The sequence below is a fragment of the Chelon labrosus genome (assembly GCF_963514085.1).
Source record: "Chelon labrosus genome assembly, chromosome: 3".
NCBI lineage: Eukaryota > Metazoa > Chordata > Actinopteri > Mugiliformes > Mugilidae > Chelon > Chelon labrosus.
The window spans coordinates 6,416,453-6,440,879 of record NC_140339.1 but is presented as its reverse complement, the minus strand read 5'-3'; the positions used below and the strand labels follow the sequence as shown (position 1 = coordinate 6,440,879).

Sequence of the window (24,427 nt, the reverse complement as noted above, 5' to 3'; positions counted from 1 at the left end):
TTTAATTCCATTTGAATATTAATAATATTAACAGTTCAGTTTTATTATATGCGGATCCCAACTTTTGTTCATGAATACTACATAATTAATTGTGCAACTGTGTTTGTTTATTGTCTTTTCTCTGTGCAAAAAAACACACTGTGGTTGCATTTGGGTAAACACATAGTCCATCATGTCTGGGTTCTGGGTTGCAGTAGGTTAAATCTACCTAAGTGACCCGTGTTAAGTGGCAAACAGCTTTTCACATTGGCAAGGCAGCTAAAAAACACTTAGAATTTTACAGGCGACACGGGAGCAGGATTGAAAAGAAAAACACCCACGCACACACATCCACATTTGCATGACAACAACAGTATAAACTTTTTATTGACGGTGAGTCTGGCCCCTGATCATTCCCATATAGTCTGCCTTCTGGCTGTTTTTCTTCCCATCCACCGGAGGCTGTTTTCACTCCATATTACTGGGCATGTCTATCATTTTGCCTCAGGTGTCAGGGCCAGGTTTTTAGCTTTACCAACTCAAGGCATGGCATAAATGTCATATCTGCAAAGCATTTCACTTTCAGTATATCTGCGTTCTGATAGTTCCTTTTGCGTCTACAAAGCAAATATTTGATATTTTGAGGCGGGAGTATTTAATATTGTGGGGTTTCAGTGTTCTGTTCCAGCTTGACAGTGGAATCCACATACACGCACATGTCATGTATAGCTGTATCGCTTAAATCCTTGCAGTTTGTTTTGTCAACTACGGTACTATAGTATAATTCAAAAGATAATAAACAGACTGAACATTTGGATGGTGGATAGCCTGCAGCCTTGTGCATTACTGGAGTTGCTTAGATCTAGTTTTATCATATATTACACATGTGACTTTATGACAGGACTGCAGGAAAGTACCTTTTACATATTAACTTGCTGCTACATATTGAACTTGTTGCAAATAGTCAGTATGTCAAAAGCCGATACTAACGAAAACTGCTTATATTAGGCCTGCATGGCATCAGGAAAATCGGCAGTGTACGTTAGCGATGTTCAGTATGGCTATATCACAAATATTCAAGTGTTCCCACATTTTCCTTGCTCCTCTCTTGCTCCTTTCGCCATCATGCTAGCTTACCTCGCCAGCTATTTACCTGAGCGTAGCTGAGAGCTTTCTGTAGCTTCATCTGACTGGCCCATGTATGCAGGGCTCCATCTAACAGGATAATGTACGCACGCAAACTGTGAATTTGTGGTGCTTGAAAATAAAAATGTTCACACATATTGTGGCCATCATTGCAGGAAATAAATGAATTTGATTTGAGGTGGTGAGTTCACAGGGAGTGAGGAGAGCATGGGCTGATGGGGAAAAAAAAAACTAAATCTATCTGCAGTGTTGGAAGAAGCTGTACTTTCCTGCCACAAAGACTTTTCTAGGACAAGTGAAGGAGAGTTCTCTTAGCTTGATAAAACAAAATTAGACTTTGTTGTCGGCTTCCCAACTCCTTTTTAAAGCGACAAGAAAAGAGACAGAGAATAGATACAGCTGAAAGTGAATGAAGAGAGGGAGCGGCTTGGTTGTTACCTTTATGCTCTAACTCCAAAATAAACGCTCCCCGACTTTCACACACAGCCCTGCGGGGAGGTGCTGTATTCAGTGTATGCAGTAGCCATTGCATGTCAAGCATCTAATATCCCCTTTTTTCTTTGGGTTTGCAGAGAACGATGAGACAGGTGTGATGGATAGTTTGCTGGAAGCCCTACAGTCAGGCGCCGCATTCAGAGACCGCAGGAAGAGAATGCCACGACCAAGAGGTGAGTCTAATATCCCACATTTATGCGCGCACGGTAAACCCAGTAACCGTATTGTCTGGCAAAACTGTGGACACAAATTCCTATTCCAGTCAAATCTTAAAAAAAAAATCTTAATGAATTCTTGTTATGTTTAAAAGTGGATTGAGTTGAATGCATCCTCTGGTTCCCATGCCTTGGCTTCGTGTACTCTCATTCACAGTCACTTGCAAAATAAACTGGTGTTTTATTTGTACACATGCTCGCTAGCAGCACAATGCCAGAGATTCATCCGCCCAACAATATTACTACAATTGTTTGATGTTTGGATTTCAGTTTTTTTTTTGTGTGTGTGTTTGTGTTCTTTCTGGCAGTCTTAAATCCAAATCCAGGAATTGAAAATTTGAAAGAACAAACACTGAATACAAGATGGGATTTGCACATGTTTTGAATGGTTTGTCCATTAAACATTGGGGGCAATTGACAGCTGAGCCCTCAAACACTGTATTTCTTGTTAATGAACTTTACTCCACAGCCGTTCTTCGGGAGAGGGGTGAACGCCTCCTTGTCATCTTCTTCATCCCTCTTTGTCGTCTTAGTTCTGAAATGTATGTGTTAGCATCATTTGTTTATTGCCCTTTTTACAGATAACCATCAGCAGACGATCAGCCCCAGCTCCTTCCGCCAGGTTCTCAGACCTGTTAACCATGGTAAAGCAAAAAGAAAATTAAGAAGCAAATACTTCTTAAGCCTTGTGCATGCTTTGCTCAGACTCTTATCTGCTATTATGTGACCTTGTGTGTGTCTTGTGAAAATATGGAGGACTATTACTCAAACGGTTTGAGGCTCTGGGAAAAGCAGGGTTTGAGATTCTCTGAAAGTAGTGTGTGGGCTGTTTTTGTGGCTCGGTTTGATGAGCTTCCTAAATTGTTCGGTAACTGCAGCTTTTCAAGTTCAACCTTGTGCTTTTAAATGCGGCCGGGATCTTTGACATTCTTTAAATCTTAGAGAAAATAGCACGTTTTTGTCTTGAATTTTACACTGCTGATATAGACGCTGAATTTTATTTTTTTATTTTTTCATTTTTTAAAGAATTTGTGGATTGAATACAGACTACAGACTAAATGCAGTGGTGCAGATTGAATATAAACCACTTGAAGCATTGTGGTCAGGTCTTCAGTTTTCACCGTCAGTTATAAACTTCATATTATTATTTTAATGCAAATAAAGAGTTATAACTGCACGCCTTCTTGAGAGTTTAGATTGGATGCAATATTAATTATACCAAATCAAATTATACTGTATAATTCATAGTGGGGCCGATATTGCGCTTTTAGCTGTTGATAAAATAAACAACAGCTTTCTTTTGTCAAATGTTTTCTACAATCATTACTGAGGCACTTAAAAAATTATGCTGTAACCCTATTACCTCTTATTACTTGTAATTGGAATCCTAACGGGCTGGGTGCAAGCGCACATGAATAAAATTATTCACGCTCAATCCACCCACATCATTGATGGCAATGATAAAGGGCCTTGCTCTGTTGTTCTGCTATGGCTTATCTGAAATTAGATTGGAAAGGGACGAGGGGGAGGGATATATATAGGGTGGGAGGAAATAGATGGATAGATGTGGCTGTAACATAAGAAATGGAGAGAAATGGGGTGAGGAGGAAAAGGTGAAGCTAAGGCGGAATGTGGAAGAACAAAAAATTCCATTTGTCCGTGTGTGTGTGTGTGTGAGAGAGAGTCACTGGCTGAATAAACCAAAATTATGTGGTATTAAAATGGGATTATAGTAAAAAACTACAGGGCATACACTGAGGGAGCTGCTAAAAAGACCTGACAGGATGTTGTACAGGTAAGAAGATACCGTAAGGTTACTGACCCAGGTGCCCCCTGCCGGCAGCTTCAGACATGGCCTTGTTGACTAATAAAGCTCAAGGCTTTAGCCTGTCACTGCAGGCATCATACTCACTGCCAGCCTCCCAGAGCAAACACAGCTAATTACTTTTCTCTGCCCAGCCCCAGCACCAGCTCAGCCCTCTCAGTGCCCATTCATCTTAATTTCCCCCTCTCTGCCATCTGCCTCCTAAATAATACTCCTCCTCATTTCCCTACCATCCCATATCCCTGCTGTCTTCTTCTATACTCTCATGGCCAAGCAGTGGCCCTCCCCATACATAATTGCCTGTTATTGGTATGGAGTGCCTCCACTGCTCCTGCCTCACTCCTTCTCCTCCTTTTCCCTTTTCCCCCTTTACTCCTACAGAGATCCAGGCCTTAATTGCCCTGGGTTTAGTCACCGGAGTGAGTGAAACCCACAGGATGTTCTCTGTTTTGCTGGGAGGTGATGAAGTTTAGTTGGCGGCACAGGCACTTAAACAGCTGCTTTCACTTTCGCACCACCCTACCACCTCCTTTTCCCACTGTTTTAAATACCCTTTAATAATTGATCTCAGGGGTGTTGCTACACTCCAGTGGAGCAGCAAAGAGAATTGAAACAGAAACATCTGCGCCAGAAGATACTGTAATTAGCGGTGAAGGGGAGAAATTTGAATGGTCAATCTGAACGTGTATGGTGCCATTAGGTTTTCGCACCGAGGGAGTCTCAAGTGCACAAGTCTAGTATCTGTGCCAAACAAATCAGTTGGCCCATATCTCTGGGCCCCCCTATCAGGCTATGATGAGGCTGTGGAGTATTTTGATTACGGCTGTAGTACTTTGTAGTCATGATGAATTTTATTGTCATTTGGGCTGTCCTTAAAAAAAACACTTTAATGGTAATCAACAGCATGTAATCGGATAAAAGCAACTTAATCACGACAGGCGTTCGCTAAATTTGCTGTTTTCATGCTTGGCGTGTCATTTTAGTTGGTCAGTTTGAAATGAATATTTGGCCTTTCTCTTGTCATTGCATATAAGGGAAATGTTATCTGCTACTCATTGATATAGATAATATTTGAATATTTGCATATTGGGGTTGCCTCTAATTCCCATACAATCGAAAAAACTATTGATACCTTGCAGTCTACTCAACGTTTGTTGCACCTAAAGCGATGCACATTGTTCCTTTGTGTTTTTCTCTTTCCCTCTCCTTTCCGTACTCCTCGTTTTGTGCCTGGGTCCTGGCCTGGGTTCCCTGCGTTTTTCCCAGCTTCATCTGTCTCTCATCTTCTTCTCTCCCCTACCCATAAATTGGCTCAGCACACTTCAGCATGAGCCAGCAGCTAAGGTGTTTAGTTTGGTCTGCAGCAGCACACATACACACACACACACACACACACACACACACACATAAAAGTACACTGACACACCCGCAGACTTTAGGGGATGAAGGTAAGCAGGCTTTGCGGCGGCTGTGGCCCGGGTTAGGATAAGGCTGTAGGGCTCTGGGGCTCCTCAACACTCTAAATTGGATTGGGCTCCACAGAATGATGGATCGATGGTGGTTAGCCACACAGGTGTAAGATACTTATTGAATCTATAAAGCAGCCATAGGTTTTTAACAATGTCCTTCTGAAAACATCTCTCCAGGCACTGTGTGGTCATTTCAGCCTTCATTGCGAGCGCTCATCACAGCCTTGCCGACTCCCGAGCTGGTGTGTGCATGTACATGTTGAGGAGAATCAAACACTTTTTACTATTGTTGTGTTTGAGTGCAGCCAAATCCAGAGGTGAATTATGAGCATACATGCCTGCTAGTGTTGTCAGAAATATAGATCTTTTAAATACATGTTGATTTTAATTCTGTTACAGTTTCAGTAGGGATTTTCCGAAGTATTGATACACCAAAACATTATTACTCTTGGTCTCCACTGGTCATTATTGTGTTAGAAACATGGCGAGTGCAGAGCTTTTGTGATGGGTTTTAATGGATAAAGAAACAGCATCAGTGCACGACCAGACTGATATGCAAGCGTTGCTACGGAACAGTTCTAACAAAAGAAGCTAACACTTTTATTTAGCAAAATACCCCATGGACCAACATGGAGACATGTAAAAACTATTTTTGAAAATCTTTCATGACAGCTCCTCATGTTGCTAAGTGTGTTCATTATTGCCCAAAACCGGTTTTAATTCTCAAAGCTAAGCTAATCCTCCTCAGAGCTATCAGGACTGAGTAATCTCAGTAGTCAGTTTCAGTTGATAGGAATATGATTTGATTATGATAATAAGTAAATTAACTTGGGTACTGTTGTGCTGTAGAACTTTTACTTTGTTTCCAAGATTGTTTGGATTATTTGGTTATTTTCAAACGCCTGATGTTTGTTAAAAGTATGATACAAACTCAAATGAAGCTAAGAAATTGAAAAGGACTGTAGCAGATATCACAGGATAGTATATTTTTGAGAAACCTGGTGTGAATAAAGTATGCTCTACCTTCACGGAGTGGAATGTCGTGACAGTACTCTTCTTAATATTGAAAATGTTTTATTTAATTTTCAATATTTTTACTTGCATACTTCACTTTAATATATTGTTCCCATAGGGACATTTCTGTTGGACTCCACTGCTGTTCGCATAAATGCCTCCACATTTACAATAAATTGCATAATCACAGCAGTCTTCAACACTTTTACTACTTTTTCAAGGTGTCAAACTTCCAGTTTCACGACAACTCTACTCTGCTATAGTGCCCTCCTCCTGGATTTACTTATTATAAAGAGTGTGGGGATAAGTGGTATTCAGGAAGGAGTAAATGCCTCTGTCTTTAGGAGCAATTACTCCAGATGTCTTTAGTGACACCCGACCTAACAATTATCATGTGTGATATAGTTCTGAACTAGAGCTTGAAATTGATGTAAAGGTCACCTCACATAGCCAGTGAACCCCTTTACAAATGGAGACGAAAGGTATTTTTTCTTACTCGCAGTAGAGAGCGTTAACATCTTCACCCTAAAAGCAAGCCTCTAGGCGTAGGAGATGTTGCGCGCCGTGTATTTGCAGAGTCAACTTTATGACCCCTTTTGCTCAATTTATGTTTCGGTGTATAATGTTGGATCCTTGGTTCGTACCAGGCTGCTATTCAGTGCAGACATTAACTGACTCGGGTGTAGGTGCAAATGGTAGTAGAAGATGACTAATAGGCTTAATTTGAGACTCAACCCACGGTCTCTTTCAGAGGTGGTGCTGCAGAAAATCATTAAGACGAATATGGGGAGAGTGCGAAGTTGAAATCAAAGTCAAAAAAGTAGGATTAAAAAAAAATAACTCTATATGTTCTTGGTGCTCACATATGAGGACATTTTATGAAAAAGCTAGAAGTGAGATTCAGTAACTGCAGCTTTCCGGGGCTCGGATGCTTTAGTGGTATCTGCCGTTAGATGCTTGCCTTTTTGATTGAGCCTCTTATAGACTGTGATATGTGGATTCCACTGAGGGCTAACTGCATCCTGCAGATGCATATGTGCTTTCTCACTCCTTTTACAACATTTATGTCTCGGCATATCGGTGTCAGTTACGGAAACCTCCCCATCACTCCAAAGTTACTCGGTCTACTCTTCACTTTTTGACTTTGTTTTGTCTTCGCTTTATCTTGCCGCTTTTCCCCAGACATGACATAAGCATAAAAAGAGGGGTTATTAAATCATTTCAGTGGGCTCAAGACAAAAAAAAAGAAGAGCACAGACTCTCTCTTCCCTAGATCTATTTCAATTGATGCAACACGTCATTGTTTCAAAAGTGTAACCGGGGAAGTTGCTGATTTATCTACATTTGGTCATAATATATCATCCACACATCACATACAGCCTGTGCGCTTTTCATTAAAGTGACAGATTATTGCAGAGGAGCTTCTGTTCCTGTCCGCTCCCTCACTTTCACACATACACGCACACTCATGCATATATGCATTAAAAAAAAAGAGAGAAATGTGAGCTCAAACCCTGTGTTGTAATCATGTGCAACCAGAAGGTTAAAGGCCATTCTGGGGTTGGGACATTAGCTGTGTCTAAGGATTGGACAGGTGTACTGCTCTCTGTATTCATGTCCACAGTCTTCTGGCCGCTTGGAGCCACGGTGTCTTCCTGATTGCCACAGTTGAAAATTGATGGTTTAGATTTTTTAACCATTCTCGTGGACAAAGGTACATCCAGATGGGAAAATGTACCTTGACCTGCCTTTGTCTGTCTGTCTGTGTGTCTGTCTATCTATGTGCTCTTGTGCTGCTCTTGGTGTGTGTGTGTGTGCACGAGCACGGTTCAGTCTGTGCACAGATTCACTGAACAGATGGAGCAAGAGGGCACCTTAACAAAGTGGCCGGTGTAATTAGGTCTAGCCTGCGCAGTGAGAATTGTAGAATAGTAATGGAAGGTTGTAGAGCGCAATGAAGGAAAGGAAATTTTATTAACCTTTATTCACGTTTTGTTGTAAACAGTGCTCTCTTTTGTCGGAATGTCCCGGTGCACGCTTACTCACGTTGCGCTCATTGAAGCTGCACATTATAACACAGTCTGATATGTCCTCTCGAGCTGCTAGTGATAAATTGCTCTATATTTATTCTGCTGGCCTGGCTATCAAAGCATCGGCCTTCAGACACAAAACCCTCTTCTCCTAACATTTAGGCCAGAAGCAAGTATGTATCTCAAGAAAATTGAATGGCTTTTATTTATAAAAAAAAAAAAAAAAACACCATTAGTTATCAGTTATTAATATGGTTTTCCATACGGCATGTCACTTAATGTGATCATGACTCTGTTTACTCCTTGCGCTGCCTTAGAGGCAAGGGTATATAATGAAAAATGGCTTTTAATGCCTCCCCATTCAGGCGGGAATATTGCCTCCTGAATATTCAGAGGCATTTTTCAGTGAAAACGTGTTGAATTTTGATGCACACACGTCAAGTTATGCTCAAACTAGTAATGACTTTGTAAACTTATGCTAATAGGGCAAACTTGAAGCACCTCTAGCACCGTTACGGTTATTCATTAAATGTAATCTGAGTCGTCCATGCCTTGCAATCCATCCAATGTCAAAATATAAAAATTCGAAATAGTCTGCCATTCAGTCGCTTGACTTGTGAGAGAGGTTGGAGCAAAGGATGGGAGCAGCGTAAACACACATGCACATGGACACACACACAGACACCAAGCTCCACTGTTCCTGCTCCATCCTGAATAGAAAACAGCTGATAACTAAGACCTCTGCACTCTGCTCCATGTCTCTCCACTGTACAACCCGCATTTTTTTTTTTTTTTTAGCCTAAGCTGATCAGGCTCCCTCAGATATCCTCCTTTAGCTGGATTATGAGGACTGGGCTGTAATAAAGACTGTGAATCGTGAAATGGAAAGTGCTGTTCAGCATGTTGAGCCAAGGTTTTGTAATCAGCCCATTCACACCAGCTCAGGCCCCAAACAGCAGGTGAAGCTGTTAATGTAGGATTGTTATTCAGCTGGCTGTTGTGACCCTCACAGTCTTTTCTTTTTCACATGCATGCCGCCTCGACTTCTGACTGATTTGGTGCACTGTACGTTATGCACAAGGGACAGAGAGAGAGAGAGAGAGAGAGAAGTACAAAAGAGTGATGATTTACCAGGGATTTAGTTTAAATACAAATCATTTTTTAGGACTCTACAGATGATGTTTGAGTCTCTGTAATATGTCACTGCTTGTTTTTTTGTTCTCTCTCTGCCTCCCATTTTCTTTGTCTTTCCCTCTCTACACCCCCTTTCTCATGAACCTGTTATTTATATTGATTGAGACTCACTTTTACATAGTGCTCTAGTTAATAATGCAGTGAGAAATGAAGTCATTTTCACCATGGCTTTGTGCTAATTAAATTTTACAGCAGCCTTATCGCCCCAGCCACACACATTCCTGGTCCTCCCACATTTGCCAATGCCAGCAGCCGTATCACATAGCCGTCAGGGAGGGAAAGAGGTAGGGAGATGATTATAGGAACTTATGTTGTTATGGGAGGGAAATGAGCGTTATCATCCTTTCATATCTATATACTATACAAAGAGAGGTGCTTGAGTTCTATCGCTCTGATAGTACCTTGTAGTGGCGTTACAAGTGGTATATAAGCATTTTTTATTTTATTTTTTATTTTTTTGCAGAAAGCTCACAGTTGTGCCTCTATCTTGTCAAACATTTCTGTCATTTCTTCATTTGTTTATCTTTTCAGCAAGCTGGCTGTGGTCCTGTGCTTCAGGCTAACATTTGTTAACTGGTAACACGGTAGACGTTGGCAGAAAGACCGACATGTTTGTTTGCACATTTTGCGATTGTTGCTGCTCGTCTGTCCTGTGTGAAAGGAATGAGATGAGAATTAAAGTGGCAGGGGCGATAAAAGCATATATTGTTATGATTTAAAATTCCACTCACCTTCCTGCAATAACCAATCTGTAAACAGTCCTATATCAAGGTACGACTCTCTGGTGCACCATATTCTCATAAAAATACGAGGAGATACCAAGGCTCCTGCCGCAGATGATTCCCAGGACCGCTTTAGTCTGCGGCGATAAAATGGTCACGTTCTTCTAAACTGCCTCATCTCCCCGTCACTCTCTCTGGCAGTCATCTCTGCCTCCACTCCACCTGCTATGTGTCTCCTCACTGATCCAGAAGCTCTTAAGTGCAGCGACAGGAGTTTCCATGCCGACAGAGCGGGAAGGCCAGCCCTCAGGCAGCAAGACCTGTTTGATGTCGGATTCCCCTTAGAGAGCGGGATTTGGGCTTTTTCTGGTCTGTGCTATACTTTCAAGTCCATACACTCACTCATTCACTCAGACAATTAACTGTATACAGCCGCATGCATTCACTGCAGCATGTGCACGTACACACACACATATACACACACACATACACGCACATATCCCCTTGCCGACACTTAGCCTTGAGGCACATGGCCATGTATGCGTCTCTGGCCTCTAGGCTAAAGAGCTTCATTAGTCTTGCACAAGCTTTGATTAGCATCCTCAGGGGGGCAAATTAGCAAACAAGCTCAAGTGATCCCGGGAAGAAATACTCACTTTGGGACTTTCTGCAGATATATGAACACTTCACAAGCTTGTGATTTTCTTTGCCAGTCAGTAGATGACAGTTAAATCGAGTTCTGTCAAGTATTTTTAGTTGGAATACTCTCCCGGCAGGTAAGCGAAAACGGAGCCATTAGAGTGTTAAAAGGATCGGCACACCAAGAACATACAGTCATAAAACATAATTACGTACTTCAATAGCATTCAGTTTGAGCGTGTGTTTGTTTTTGTGCTTGTGAACAAGTCTGTCACATTACTCTTGCACGTGCATCAGGGTGTGAATGAGTTAATTCACTGCCTCAGTAGGGGCATTAATGTGTGGAGATGTAGCCTGTGCATGTGCATTGTCCGAGACTGTTTTTCATTCAGGTGAAAATTCCTGGAGCTGCCTGCTCTATAATAACCATACTTGACATTTCTCTCTCCTCCAGCCTGTGGAGACTAGGAGATGCTTTCCATTCCAGTTGAACCCATTAAGACTGTCTCTTCTCTGCTGCATCCACTAGCCTGTCCTTTGGCAGGGCCCTTCTGAATGTCAAAATTCACTGTTTAGCATGACAATAAAGCAGATACAGGGCAGAGGAGTAAAGGAAATGGCTGCTGGCTGGCAAAGGGCATGGACAAAAAAGATTACTTTAAAAAGACTGCCAGTGCTCACTCGGTGCTGTATAGCCGGGCAATTCTTTTTCTTCATCTTCTGCATTTCTGTTTTCCTGACATCAAGTTACCACACTGTAAATCTGCCTTAATGGTCTCGGGGTGTTGACTTTTCTTCAACGGACGAAGTTGTTGCCTTTTTTTTCCCTCCATGCTGCATTTATTATGACATTTTTTTGCAGTAATGCATGGTAGGAACAGACTCTCGTTTTAACTTCCTAAAAAACAAAAAAAAATGAATGGACTGAATGGATTTGAAGGCGCCATTGTTTTCATATGTTGACAGAACTCTGTTGTCACATTTATATCGACAAATTTCAGCTAAGTAAGCTCATGCATTTTTATTCAATTGGATACAAAGCTTCCTTTTCCAGTTGATGAAACATAAACTACCTGACCCTTCTTCTTTTCTTTTGCTAAAATGTCTATTCCCAACCTACAAAAAAGTTTACTTCTTACCTGACGTCTTTAATTAGGTAAAAACTGTATGGAAAAGTAAAAACTAATTTTAGCAGGCTATATTCATTCTCTTTAATTAATCACATTAGAGCCCAGTACGAAAAGGAATTGTCATTGAGACAATAGCAAATTCAATGGAAACTTAAAATAAAATTAATAGTTTAGGAATTTAGTCTTTGGAAAAGGAAATGATTGAATAATGGATAATTTTACATAATGCAATTTTTGATTAAACGGAAAACATAATAATCATGCCCAGTGGACTTGATGACTATTTTGTTTTTTCCGGCTGCAGCGTCTGTGGCTAGTTTTGATTTGTGTACAGACCTGATTATTTTTCCAAACCGGGAGGTAATTAGTCTGGTGTCAACCAAAGAGGAAAGACACTGTCTAAATGTATTTTCACAGATAGTTCTGCGTTCGTCCACACAGGCTGGTGCGCGGAGACGCTCGCGCAGTCTCACATAGGCACAGATATCTTTTCAGCATGCCGGAGCATCTCTAGACAAACAGAATTATTTATAACATTTGTTTTGATGTAACCTCACAGTTGCGAGCTAAAATAATGGAAAATTGCTTATTTGCCTCTTCAGTATAAAATTTTCTGCTACTGGCGCAAACGCAGAGATGGGTTGTTGGGATGTATTTGACTCTATTAGCGTTATTGTTTTGTGTACCTCATTACTCTCACTTTGAGTTCCGTTCGTAATGACTATGTCTGACAATGTTACACGCGGGAAGGCGATGCTGAAGCTCTGTGCGCTCTCTGGCTCTACACAGTACTAAGCCGGTTGTATGGTTTTCCTTTTAGAGCGCATCTTATCTCGGATTTTTTCAAAGAAATGTTTTTTTCCTCACCCTTAATACTAAACTTGGAATTCAGATACCGAAAACAACCTTAAAAGTATTGTAACGTGTGAAATGTGTTTGGAAAATTATCCATCTCACTGTGAAAGTAGTCCAGAACTCTGAAGCAGACAAGTATTTCTAGTATTTAATTTTTATGCGTAACACTTTTGTGCACTGTGTTTTTTTTCATGTTCAAATAGAGTTTATACCCCAAATTTATTTCCTAGTATCTGACAAATAATTCTCACTGTCCAAAGGTAAAAAGCTATATATATATATATATTCTTTTTAAGTAACATTAAAATCCTGCAGACTGCTTCCTAGATGCAGGTAATTGTTACAAAAACTAAAATATCTGGCTGTGTATTGTTTTGTAGTAGAAACCTGGCTTTGCTGCAGCCTTAAGAGGTTTTGAGAGTCAAGATTACAGTAGTAGTTTTTAAAAACATTGAGCTTTTGCTAGAAGAAGCTCTTCTAGTTTGTTTAAGAAAGGGGAAAAGTGAAGAGAGAGAGCTTCTTACACAAAGTCTTTGAAAGTAAGCCTTGGATTTTCAGCTTTGTGATTTAGACTAGACTACTATGGGAAGCTTTAAGATGAAACCAGAACCCCTATTTGCCCTGCTAACACACACACACACACACACACACACTCTGACACACGCTTTAAGTGGCCCTTGGATAACAGCTGTACTTATTGTTCTGGCATTACCACACGGACAAAGTGTAAGACTGGCCAGCCCCGCGTGAGCTCAGAAGTGTGAGAGGGTTAATGAACAAGCTTATCCACCTTGGAAGGTCTCAGAGAAGAGGCTGACGGCTTGTAAATCATCCGTCAGCCTCTCCAGCGAGTTGAGCCTGAGCTCTGACAATGGAAGGTGTTTGGGCTACAGCAGAGGGGACATGATTTATCAGGGAGGTGAGTGATTATGCGAAGCCCTCCGTGCCCATCCCATATCATTTCATGAAACATGCAAAGAGTAGTCCATGGCTGCCCGTGAAAAATTACCACATGAAGACATTGTGGATAAATGAACTGTGCGTGTGCTTCGGTATGAATAGAGGACATTGTTAAAAAGAAAAAGAAAAAGTAAAGGCTCAGCTTCAAAAGGGAATGTTTCTGTCTGTTAAAATCAATACATAGTAGCCCTCAAGAGCTGAAACTGTTCTTGATGACTTGACGTCATCTTCCAGATAATTACTATAATCACTGGCCTTCCTGCTTGTCACTCTGCTGTGGCATATTTAAAAAACATCTTACTGGGAAAGAAATGACAAAATGTGGCACTTTCCCCCTTTTTAATGGATAATTACCTGTCTCAGGTGTTAGAGAGGAGAAAGTGATGAGCACCAAAATAGATCAGGGAAAGAGAAAAGTCTCTGATCCTCTCCTGGCAGTGCAGAGGAATCAAAAATGAAACACTTAACGTTAAACCACTGCGCTTTTCATGTGCAAATTCAACTTCACACATTGACAGTTCACATTGCCTCCGTAGATGACTGGTTTGGATCTTACTTATGCCGTCTTTTTTTATTAGATGTAAGTCATTATCTTTTGTTTTGTCTCCGTTCCCAGGACCGTGAACGATTCATACTCCGATGAAAGGGGGTAGAGGAGGTGACATCCACTTTTGTAGGCTTAAATGATTCACTTTGATGATCCAAATAGAGATAAATAAACACAAACAAACAATGACTTCAGACCAACTCACCTCTGCTGCTAAGATTTCAAAATTTCAAGTGTGGTTGACAGGCAGCTCTGATATGGAGACAGAGGCTGAGAGAGGGATGTGTGGAGATGAAATAACATAGATGTGCGTCTGCATGCAACTTATTCCCTAACTGTTTTATTAATTTGTCAAATCGTTTGGGAGTCGTGGATAAATTTGAGTTTTTAACCTACTGGCTGCAGGAATGGTCTTAAAGCCTAGTGTATACAATTGTCTAATCCTCAAAGCTTACTGTGGCTACTGCCAGATTTCATTAAACATCTGGATCAACATTAGATTCGGCTACAGCTGTTGCTAGATTTCCCTAATACATCACAAACGCATGTATGAACACACACAGATGTAGTCAAACAACAGGAAAAGCAGTAATTCAAACTCCTAATCCAAACATACTGAGTATGGTCATTCATAGATGAGGTATTTTACATACAATATCTTCAAGATTGGAGATTGGAGATGCTACCTACACACATCAGACATTACATTATGACCACCTTCCTAATATTGTGTAGGTCTCCCTTGTGCCTTCAAAACAGTTGTGACTCATCAGAGAATGGACAATGGGCCTTCTGAGGGTGTCCTGTGGTGTCTGGCAGTAAAACATTGTTAGTGGGGGAACCTTTGAGTCCTATGGGTTGAGGGGAAGGGCCTCTGTGGATCATCCCACAGACACTTGATCAGTTTGGGATGTAGTGAATTTGGTGGCCAGGTCAACACCTTGTGCTGTTCTTCATGTTTTTTTGTTTAGTTGTTCGTAAAACGTTTTTGTGTGTGTGTTTGTGTCAGGCTGCATCCTGCTGGGGATGGTGTCATTGTTGTGGGGTGGGGGTGTCTGGTTTGGTCTAGATGGGTGCTACATGTCTAAGTAACATCCACATGAATGAATGCCAGGTCCAAAAGTTTCCCAGCAGAACATTGAACTGTCACAAGATGATCAGTGTTATTCACTTAACCTGTTTTAATGTTGTGGCTGATCGGCGTAGAGGCAGTTTGTTCCACTTTGATGTACTCTTACAGTCCAGTGTTACATTATCCTCCCAGAACTCATAATTCAAGGATTTGTGTGTCATTAGTCACAATTACAAATAGAAAAAAAGATGAAATAATCCAATGGTGACATTTTATATCCAAAGGTGAACTTCATTATGATCATCAGTACGGCAAAACAAACCGAAGGACTCTGACGAAGGACTAATCCCAGCTCATGTTCCCTTTGATGTTTTACAAAAACACTTTTATTGCAAGTCTGCACGACAAATATTAGATGAATTTGGACAGATGTAGATAAAGTTGCAGAAACTGTGCTTCCTAGTTTAGTAAATTTTGATTTTGGGCAAGGAAGTAGATTCAAGTGGAATAACTTGACAAAAACAAATAACAAAATTGTGAGATGATTTTGTGTTTGGTGTGGCTGTTTGCAGCCTAGCAGAAAATGAATCAAGTCTACATGACAGTATTGCGTTCTTTATTACCCACAGTGAAGTTTAACATTTCTCTTGGACTTGTGTGGTCTGAACATCCTGAATGTAACGTTGCAGGCCTCATTCAGCAGAAATAAACTCCTTTTCGCTCATTGTCACCTCTTTGGTTAAAGGGTCAGTTCAGCCAAATCCCACACCTTTCATTCATTTTATTGATGCGGCGGCAGAAATCGCAAAGTCCTATTTCTTTAATCTAGGCTCGAAGAACTGAAAATGTCTGCACGGCTGGACAGCACAAGGTCTACAAGTAAAAATATGGCCTTTTTTTTTCTAATTTGAGTGAACTGACCCTTCAAGGTGAGTTACGGCACAATTCCTTTGAGCAAAGATGTCCAGACCTTGTGGTTCTCTGCTGCTTAGCAGATAGTTGTTGCCTGGTTGGCATACAGGAACAAAACATAAAGTGAAAAGGAGAATGGAAATAGGCAGGGATGCTGAGCTCAAAGTAAAAACAAATGAAATAAACAATGATATGAGACAGGTGTCTAATTCTTTTTTTGTCACTGTTCCCCCTCTCTCTTGCTCTTGAATGATGAAATTGCCCGTGATTTATAACAAATGTCAGTGGCAGCCGCAGCAGACTGCTGTTTTGTCCCTGTCAGAGCCAAGTAGAGCCTGAGGTAGGCAGCTTTGCTTATCAATCAGCGCTTCACTCCTCTCCTCCAGCACCACTCAGTACAAAGCGTACTGGTTCACTAGCTCTCCAAAACCCAGGACCGCCGTGGTTGTCATGGAGATTGCACCATATGGTGGCAAATAAAGTGTGGGAGACGGGAAGTGACACGAAACCTTCAAGGTATCACCGTGTTGATGGCAGCCTTCTGTTTCATATACAGATTGCCGGGTGAGAACAATGCTTTGTTTGTGCCTGTACAGCATCTCCTGTTAATCCACCCTGCATGAAAACACACACCCTCCCCGCTCCCGAGCTGCCTCTCCTGACGGGTAGTTTTGGAGATGAGTAACTGTGATAAACATAGCGAGATCTCACCTTGCCAGGCTACCTCTAATTTTCAAATTCACAGATGAGCAGGTTTCACAGGTGACTGGTGCTTCCTTTCATAATATTACATAAAGGCAGTCTCGCCTTTCTGCTCTCATGAATTCACAGCCGGTGATGCTACCTAATTGAACAGTGTTGATTATTTGAGGATTTGTAAGGAAGAGCCACCCTTGTGCCACCCTTAATTATCTATCATTTCCAAACCCTTGACTTTGCATTTACCGACCATTAACTTTTTTTCCCCCGTTCATAATTCATACCCCGTTGTTAGTTTATGATGAGGTCTTGATGCTTAATTACGGATGTATTTTAAAGGTCTTTGCCTGGAGCTAATTTGTAAGACCGTTTTGTCAGTTGGAAGACAGTCTGCGAGGTCGGTGTCATTTCGTCTCCACCGCTGGAGTAAACTTGCACAAACAGCAACAAATGACCTGAGCCATGAAAGGCTGTCAACTGTTGTTTTGGAGAAGCAATAGAAACTTTTCATTCCACGGAATACAGATAACTGTCTTCAGGTAAACTACTGCATTTGAGCGTCAAATTCTTTCCGTTGATCTTTGAAGTCTGGCTCCGTTTCCCTGTCGCTGTACGTTATAGTGCAATGTTTTCACTCAGGCTGAAGCGTTTTGCACTTGTGCTGATGCATCTGTGCATCATTTCGCATTCGAAGTACTACTAAGGAAGGTCTACTAATTCATGCGATATCCAATTTTTCAATGGCTTTGTCTAAAGTCTTGCTGCCTTTGAGGATATTTGTTGAAATATATGGTTCCCCTTGTGGCTTTTCAGGCACTAAACATTAGAAATAAAATTTACCATTGTCTTATTTAACAACTACACCATCAGGTAAGTTTCCTCTAATGAGGAAAATTAGTGACTTGCCTAATTGAAAACGACAATAAAAAAAAATGCACTAATTATGCCATTTAATCTGTCCAATTTTGTCCAATCCCTCCCTTTTCTTCCTTTGTACCAATCAAATCCGATTATGAGGCCCATTCCAGATTAACCACTAGAACATGTAATTACATTCAGCCCATCACACAAATTTGATTTTGCAAATATAAAACGTATGCAGACATTAAAAAAAAGCTTGCAAAAACAAATACAAAATTAAAAGATAAACACACATAATGTAACTGTAGCATAGTGCCTGCAGGCGACCTCAGTCTTAACACTGTTGAAGTCATTACTTTCCTTGTCCGTAGGCGCCACACGCACACATTGGCTTATTTGCACCTCTAAGGCTACAGTTGCCATTTCTATTATTCCTGATAGATGGCACTGGTTTGCCTAGAAATTCACCTCTTGAACTGCTTGAACCGCAGCTCTGCAGCAGGATGTAGGATGAGACACTGGGTGCTTAATTATGTTTTGTGATTTAGTTGGAAAATCCACAAATGCATAGGTCTGGAAAAAGAAAAACAAAAAAAAAAACAAGGCTGATTACTTCACTACTGCTGTGTGTTGCTATACAGAGACAATAAATAACCACATTGCACACTCTGTTCCAGCAGACAACTATGCACATTTGCTCTGTATCCTTGTCCATCCATGTTCTCTAAAAGCAGATTAATTGGATAATGGCTTCCTTCTTTTCCCGTTACTCCTCTTGCCTGTCGTCAACAATTACCGGTTCTGTCAAGGTTGATTGTCCATTCTGCTGTACTTTCTTAAGATAATACTGTCCCTTTTAGCCTCATATTAGCTACTAGAAATAGCCTTAATGCATAAGCACAAGCCTCCTTAAGCAACACCTTCTAATTTTTGCATTGTCTCTGAGTCTATGTTGCTGCATTTTGACCCCAGCAGATGCACGTCATCTGCTGTCTTGTCACTGTTCATTTAAATTGTATTTTATGTATTTATATATTTATAACACATTGGAATATTAACTATTTATGTAATTTACTAATTACTTTTTGTATTAGATTTAAGAAGGCTATCGTCAGGGGTCTCAGAATGTACATACTGTACTTTCTAGTACACGCAACTGATGCTATTTTAAATCATTTCTCACTTCTAGTTATGATTATTATATACTTTATGTCTCCATGCCTATGTATGATTTGAGTGACTGTGTGGGCAGCAACCTCTCACAGGGACTCATTAAATACAAAGAGAGTGAAAGTGTAATAAAAACAAAAAAGATAAATCAAATAACGTAGCATCTATCATACATGAAAGAGGAATATCCCTTTTGTATGGCACAATAACGAATCATGGCTAAAATATCAGGATGCCATTTTAATCACGTTCTACCTTCAGTTCTGGCTAAGTGCATAAGACAGGTAGTTTATTTTAATGTTGTTTATTGGGAAAGACAATTTGCAGGGTGAGAAATGCACTGCTTTTAACACATGAAAGAAGCCACTATATTCATCACTGATTAGTTCAGTCACTCTCAAACGCTTAGTCCTAGAGAGTAATAAAATTATTACGCCGACGTGATCTGAGAATTCCTACAGTATTTCATATATTCTGTGTCACTGAAGGCTCCAGCTCACCTTATTTCAAAGTATTCTTATTTCTCAGGATTGTCTTTTCAGCCAACAGTTATCTTTGCCTTACAAGCTGAGGCGTATTCACTATTTATTACGAATGAATGGTTTGATTTCAAGAGTGAAAAGCAAGATTTTAGAGATTTGCAACAGTTGATTAAGTCCTTAAACTTTGTTCTCGCCCATTCGGAAAAGGCGGAGGATCTGAAAATTGGTGCAATATAAGCAACAGACATCGGAGATATCTCAATACAAGCCAGTAGTTTTACTTTGCACAGCAACAGGCAACTCAGTCATATAGTTTTTTATTAAGTTTAATAAAACTTGTTAGTTTACTTTCTACTATTTACCCTCCTATATTCAGTATATTACATCACGTCTGAAAATGAAAGAAAAATGCAGTTTCCGCACTGAACAGTTGTGACTCATCAGAGAAGGGACTTAGGCCTTCTGAGGGTGTCCTGTGGTGTCTGGCAACAGAATGTTGTTAGTGGGGGGCTTTGGGTCCTATGGGTTGAGTTTAGGGGCCCCTGTTAGATCAAGCTTGTTCCAGTGCATCCTGGAGATATTTTGGGATCTAGTGAATTTGGAGGCCAGGTCAACACCTTGACCTTGCTCCTAAAGTGTTTTTGTGTGTGTGTCTGTGTCAGGCTGCATCCTGCTGGGGATTGCTGCTGCCATCAAGGAGTGTCATTGCTATGGGGTGGGGGTACCTGGTCTGGTCTAGGTGGATGCTAGGTGGATGCTACATGTCAGTAATAGGCTAAGTAATAGCCACAAGAATGAATGCCAGGTCCTAAAGTTCCTCAGCAGAACACTGAATTGTCACTAGATGGTCAATGCTATTCACTTCGCCTGTCATTGGTCATAATGTTGTGGCTGATCGGTATATATCACAAGTGGAATGTAGTGGATATGATCTTTTTCCATCAAGATGTCCAAATACACAAATCTTGTTCAAATGGGCTGACTTGGCGTATGATAGAAAAGCAGTGAGTTAACTTTGCTAACGCAGCCAAACATCAAGTACACCAGTACAAGACATCGCAAAGCGGCTACAATCACTAATCCAACAGAAAGAAGGCCGTGTCGGTGTCTGGCTTGCAGCCTGTTATTTTGCAAAACTCTGGCCAATTACTAAAAGCCCTTCCGAGGTTTACTCTTGTCCGGCGTCTTTCTCTGTCGTTCCTTTTTCACTTAGTGGTTTCCTCTGTCAACATCCTCTTCTGTCGCCTCTGTCATGATGTCGGAGAATACTGAGCTTGTTTTCTTCTTGAAGCTAGATGAAAACCCATAGTTTACAGTGTGTTATGTAGTGCTGTAATTCATTTAGTCACCGGTGTTGTTGAGGGGTATGAAAGAGTTGCCATTCTTCCTATTACGGGTCAGCGTACCATCAAAATGCTTAACGTTACTCTGAAATGTCAGGTTGATGTGAAGATAATGAAGATATTTCTGTGGCATTGCTGTGGTTATTCTACTCTCAGGACTGCTTGATCCCTATAGGTGAGCACAGATATTATTCTGTCATAAGTATGGAGGGGTTTTTAAGCACATGTGCACAGTATGAGGTGGTGGGGTTAAGAAAGAAAGAAGAAAAAAACAAAAGATAATGTGAAAGAGTAAGAAAATTACAGTCAGAATGGGGGCATTAGAAATCCCAAATGAAGTTAAGGCCCAACTGCTTGGTGAATTCATTCCAGTCCTGCTTCTCTTAGTTGCTAATGAATACACTGGATAATAAAAATCTGTTAAAACTTTAATAAGGAACACAAACAGCCTAAATTGAACAACATAAGGCATCCTGTTGCTACGGTTTACTTACCTAACACAGACTCTCTCTCTCTCACTATTTAATCGTTCCTTATTCACACCACATCTAACTATTGGAATATCTGTTCTGCCCAGCTGGCAACCTCCTCGAGTCTTTGTTCCTCCATTTGTTAACCATATTTCCCCTTGAAGATTCCCACACTAAAATTTCAGGGAGGCTTTGCACAGTTTTAAATAAATAAGTCACAGCCAAGCACAAGTATAAATCAAGACGAACCAAAGCAAGCAAGCGTGCATTCAAGATATTTTACACAGCATTTCATCATTTACCTATCTGTATATGTAACACAATCACAGAGCTGTTTGTTGTACCCTTTTATTTTATTTTTTTTGAAACAAGGCTGAAATTCCCCCAGCACATTGTTCAAAAATGAATGAGGAACACTGATGCATGATGGAAAAGGATGAATTACATCTGTAGTTATGGGAATTACTGTCATCCTGCACAGGTTATCAATTCATCTGAATTTTTTACACACATCTTGCTTTTATTTTTATCCTCTGCAAAACTGATGCAACCGCAAGCACATTTCTTCTGCTGCATGTTGTAATGAACGAGTTCCCTGATGTGTTTATTTATTTCAAGGCATTAGCCGTCTGCTGAAGTATTGAAACCCTTACCCTTGTATATAAATGTGTGACTGTGTGTAGTATTAGTAGATTTGGTGAGACTAGTATGATATAACCTCTGCTTATTCATCTGCTTTTAATGTTTTAGTGAACTAATCATGATGAGTATGTACCCACTTTTTTCCACTTAAGTAATTTCATGCATCTTGGTCAGATTTAATTGTTATTGACATGTTGGTAAGAGAGGATTTACACCGATCAGCCACAACATTATGACCATTGGCAGGTGAAGTAAATACCATTGACCATCTTGTGACGATGCAGTGTTCTGCTGGGAAACTTTTGGACCTGGCATTCGTGTGGATGTCACTTAGACATGTAGCGCCCACCTAGAGCAGATCAGGCACCCCCACCCCATAGCAATGACTCTCCTTGATGGCAGCAGCCATCCCCAGCAGGATGCAGTCTGACACAGGCACACACACAAAAATGGTTTATTAAAAACGTGAAGAACAGCACAAGGTGTTGACCTGGCCTCCAAATTCACTAGATCCCAAACTGATCAAGTATCTGTGGGATGATCCAAATCCAAAAGGTCCCCACTAACAATATTCTGTTGCCAGATACCGCAGGACACCCTCAGAAGGCCCACGTCCATTCTCTGATGAGTCACAACTGTTTTGGAGGAAGGTGGTCATAATGTTATGCCTGATCGTTGTATATGGGTGTATTAAGGGAGTCAATCAGAGCCTATGAAGAGGATTTTGTCTCGCTCGTAATTCACATACAATCATCCATTTGTTTATGAATGGTTTGGTATCTTACAAGTTCTACTGTTCTTCCTTGAATATGAGGAAATGTTGTGATGTTACGCTGTAAGATGACTTTGGTTGCTACTTATGTCTTAGTTTATAGTTTGAGGTTACAATTATACTTGGGTTAATTATAGGTTAATTATTTTTGGGCGTATATGCTATAGATAAGTTGGGTGTAAACAGATTGTTGTCACTTTCTTCTTGGATACTTTCTATTGTTACTCCCCTCATCCCCTAATCCAGCCCGCTTATTCAGATTACTTTTTCCTTTGCTGCAAAAATGAAGCTTCTTTGTTTGGCTGTCACAGTTGACTAGTAGCTGTCTGTCACAACAAAAAAATAATGACGATGGACTGAGAAGGCAGAAATATTCTTCACAGTTAGAAAGAAAGAAAAATATCATGAAAAGAAATGCGAAATTGTGGCGATCAAGAGAAAGACAAAAATTGCAAGATGAGAGACGGCAGTAATGAGAAATTAATACAAGTTAAGAGGTAAACAAAGAAGTCTAACTAAATTAGTTTCTAAAGTAGAAACAAGAGAGACAAAGAAATTGACAATTATATTTTATTTCCTGCTGTGTTTTGGGAATGAGCCCATTATTAGCTCTGCATACATTGAATGGGCCTCGTTTCTGCACACCCATTGATTCAGAGTGTGTGTTTGTGAGTGGATGTGCGCGTGCGTGTGTGTGTGTATACCCGTGGGCTGTGGCTAATCATCAAACAGTGGCGTGGGCCAGAGTTTGCTCATGATAGTCTGCCAGCCGATGTTCATTAAACATTTGGCACGCGGCTGGCTGTCTGGACACGGAGCTACCCGCGTCACTCTGTATGTGTGTGTGTGAATGTGTGTGTACAATATTGTGCAAAACTTTTAGGCTCTAAAAAAAAGTTGGCCTGCGTAGATTTTTAGCAAGAAGTCAATTATTTTACAAAGTGTAGTAAATAGAAATTAATGCAAATCAAATCGGAACGTGATGTGAGAACTTTATCTTGTTTTCAAGGTACTTGGCATGTAGGTTGTTTCAGGGGGAACTTACCAGAGCTATTCTGTAGATTTACAGTAGGTTGCATTTTTTTTGTTTTTATTTATATTTTTGCTTCTTGTGGATTGATATAGACTGTTATTCCTAGTGTGTTTGCAGGGCGTGTCATTGCATCACACCAAAAGAAGAAGTCGAACATATTGCACTTCATTGTGCATGATGGAAGTTATGTTTTGTCAACTTGTTCAACTCAGCCCACTTATTGACAGAAATCTCTTACTGTTCTCACGGGATTTATAATGATTTATTTATTTTTTTTGAGTGAATACTTAACAAGCAGTGAAAGGCGAGCATCCATTGTTGAATATTTGTACTATGGGTGTGCAAATGAGTGTGTATGTTAGGGGTTGAACCCCTTCGGATTTCTTAAAGTCGACTGATATGTGGTGAAAGTCAACGTCGACTAGTCAATGACGTCACACATAAAAGCACAGTAGAAAGTAATGCTTGCAGCGATGAAATCTATATTCTTGACCTGAATACATACTGTAGCGTCTGACACAGAGGAAGTGGGTTACAGTCAGCCGTAGCCCACGCCAACACCATAAACACCGTCAGTCTGACACTTATAATATGCGGCTCTCGCTCAGGCAAAAGAAAAAAAAAAAAAAACACGCTCTACAACCACAGCAACAATGTCAACGAACATAACACAACAGAATTGAACATAAACACATGAGCTTATCAGTGTGCGCTGCAGATATGTATAGTCTATATAAACTGGCACCGTCAA

The 24,427-nt window shown here is 40.5% G+C and overlaps 1 protein-coding gene across 1 annotated transcript in view; it reads left to right on the top strand.

Moving 5' to 3' along the window:
- Positions 1-24,427, top strand: part of LOC311485367 (protein diaphanous homolog 3-like) — a 148,041-nt gene that overhangs the window by 98,379 nt on the left and 25,235 nt on the right. The window contains exons 26-27 of the mRNA XM_084540727.1: positions 1,698-1,793; positions 2,417-2,479. Coding sequence (XP_084396853.1) covers positions 1,698-1,793; positions 2,417-2,479 — 159 coding nt within the window. The remainder of the gene's footprint in view (positions 1-1,697; positions 1,794-2,416; positions 2,480-24,427) is intronic.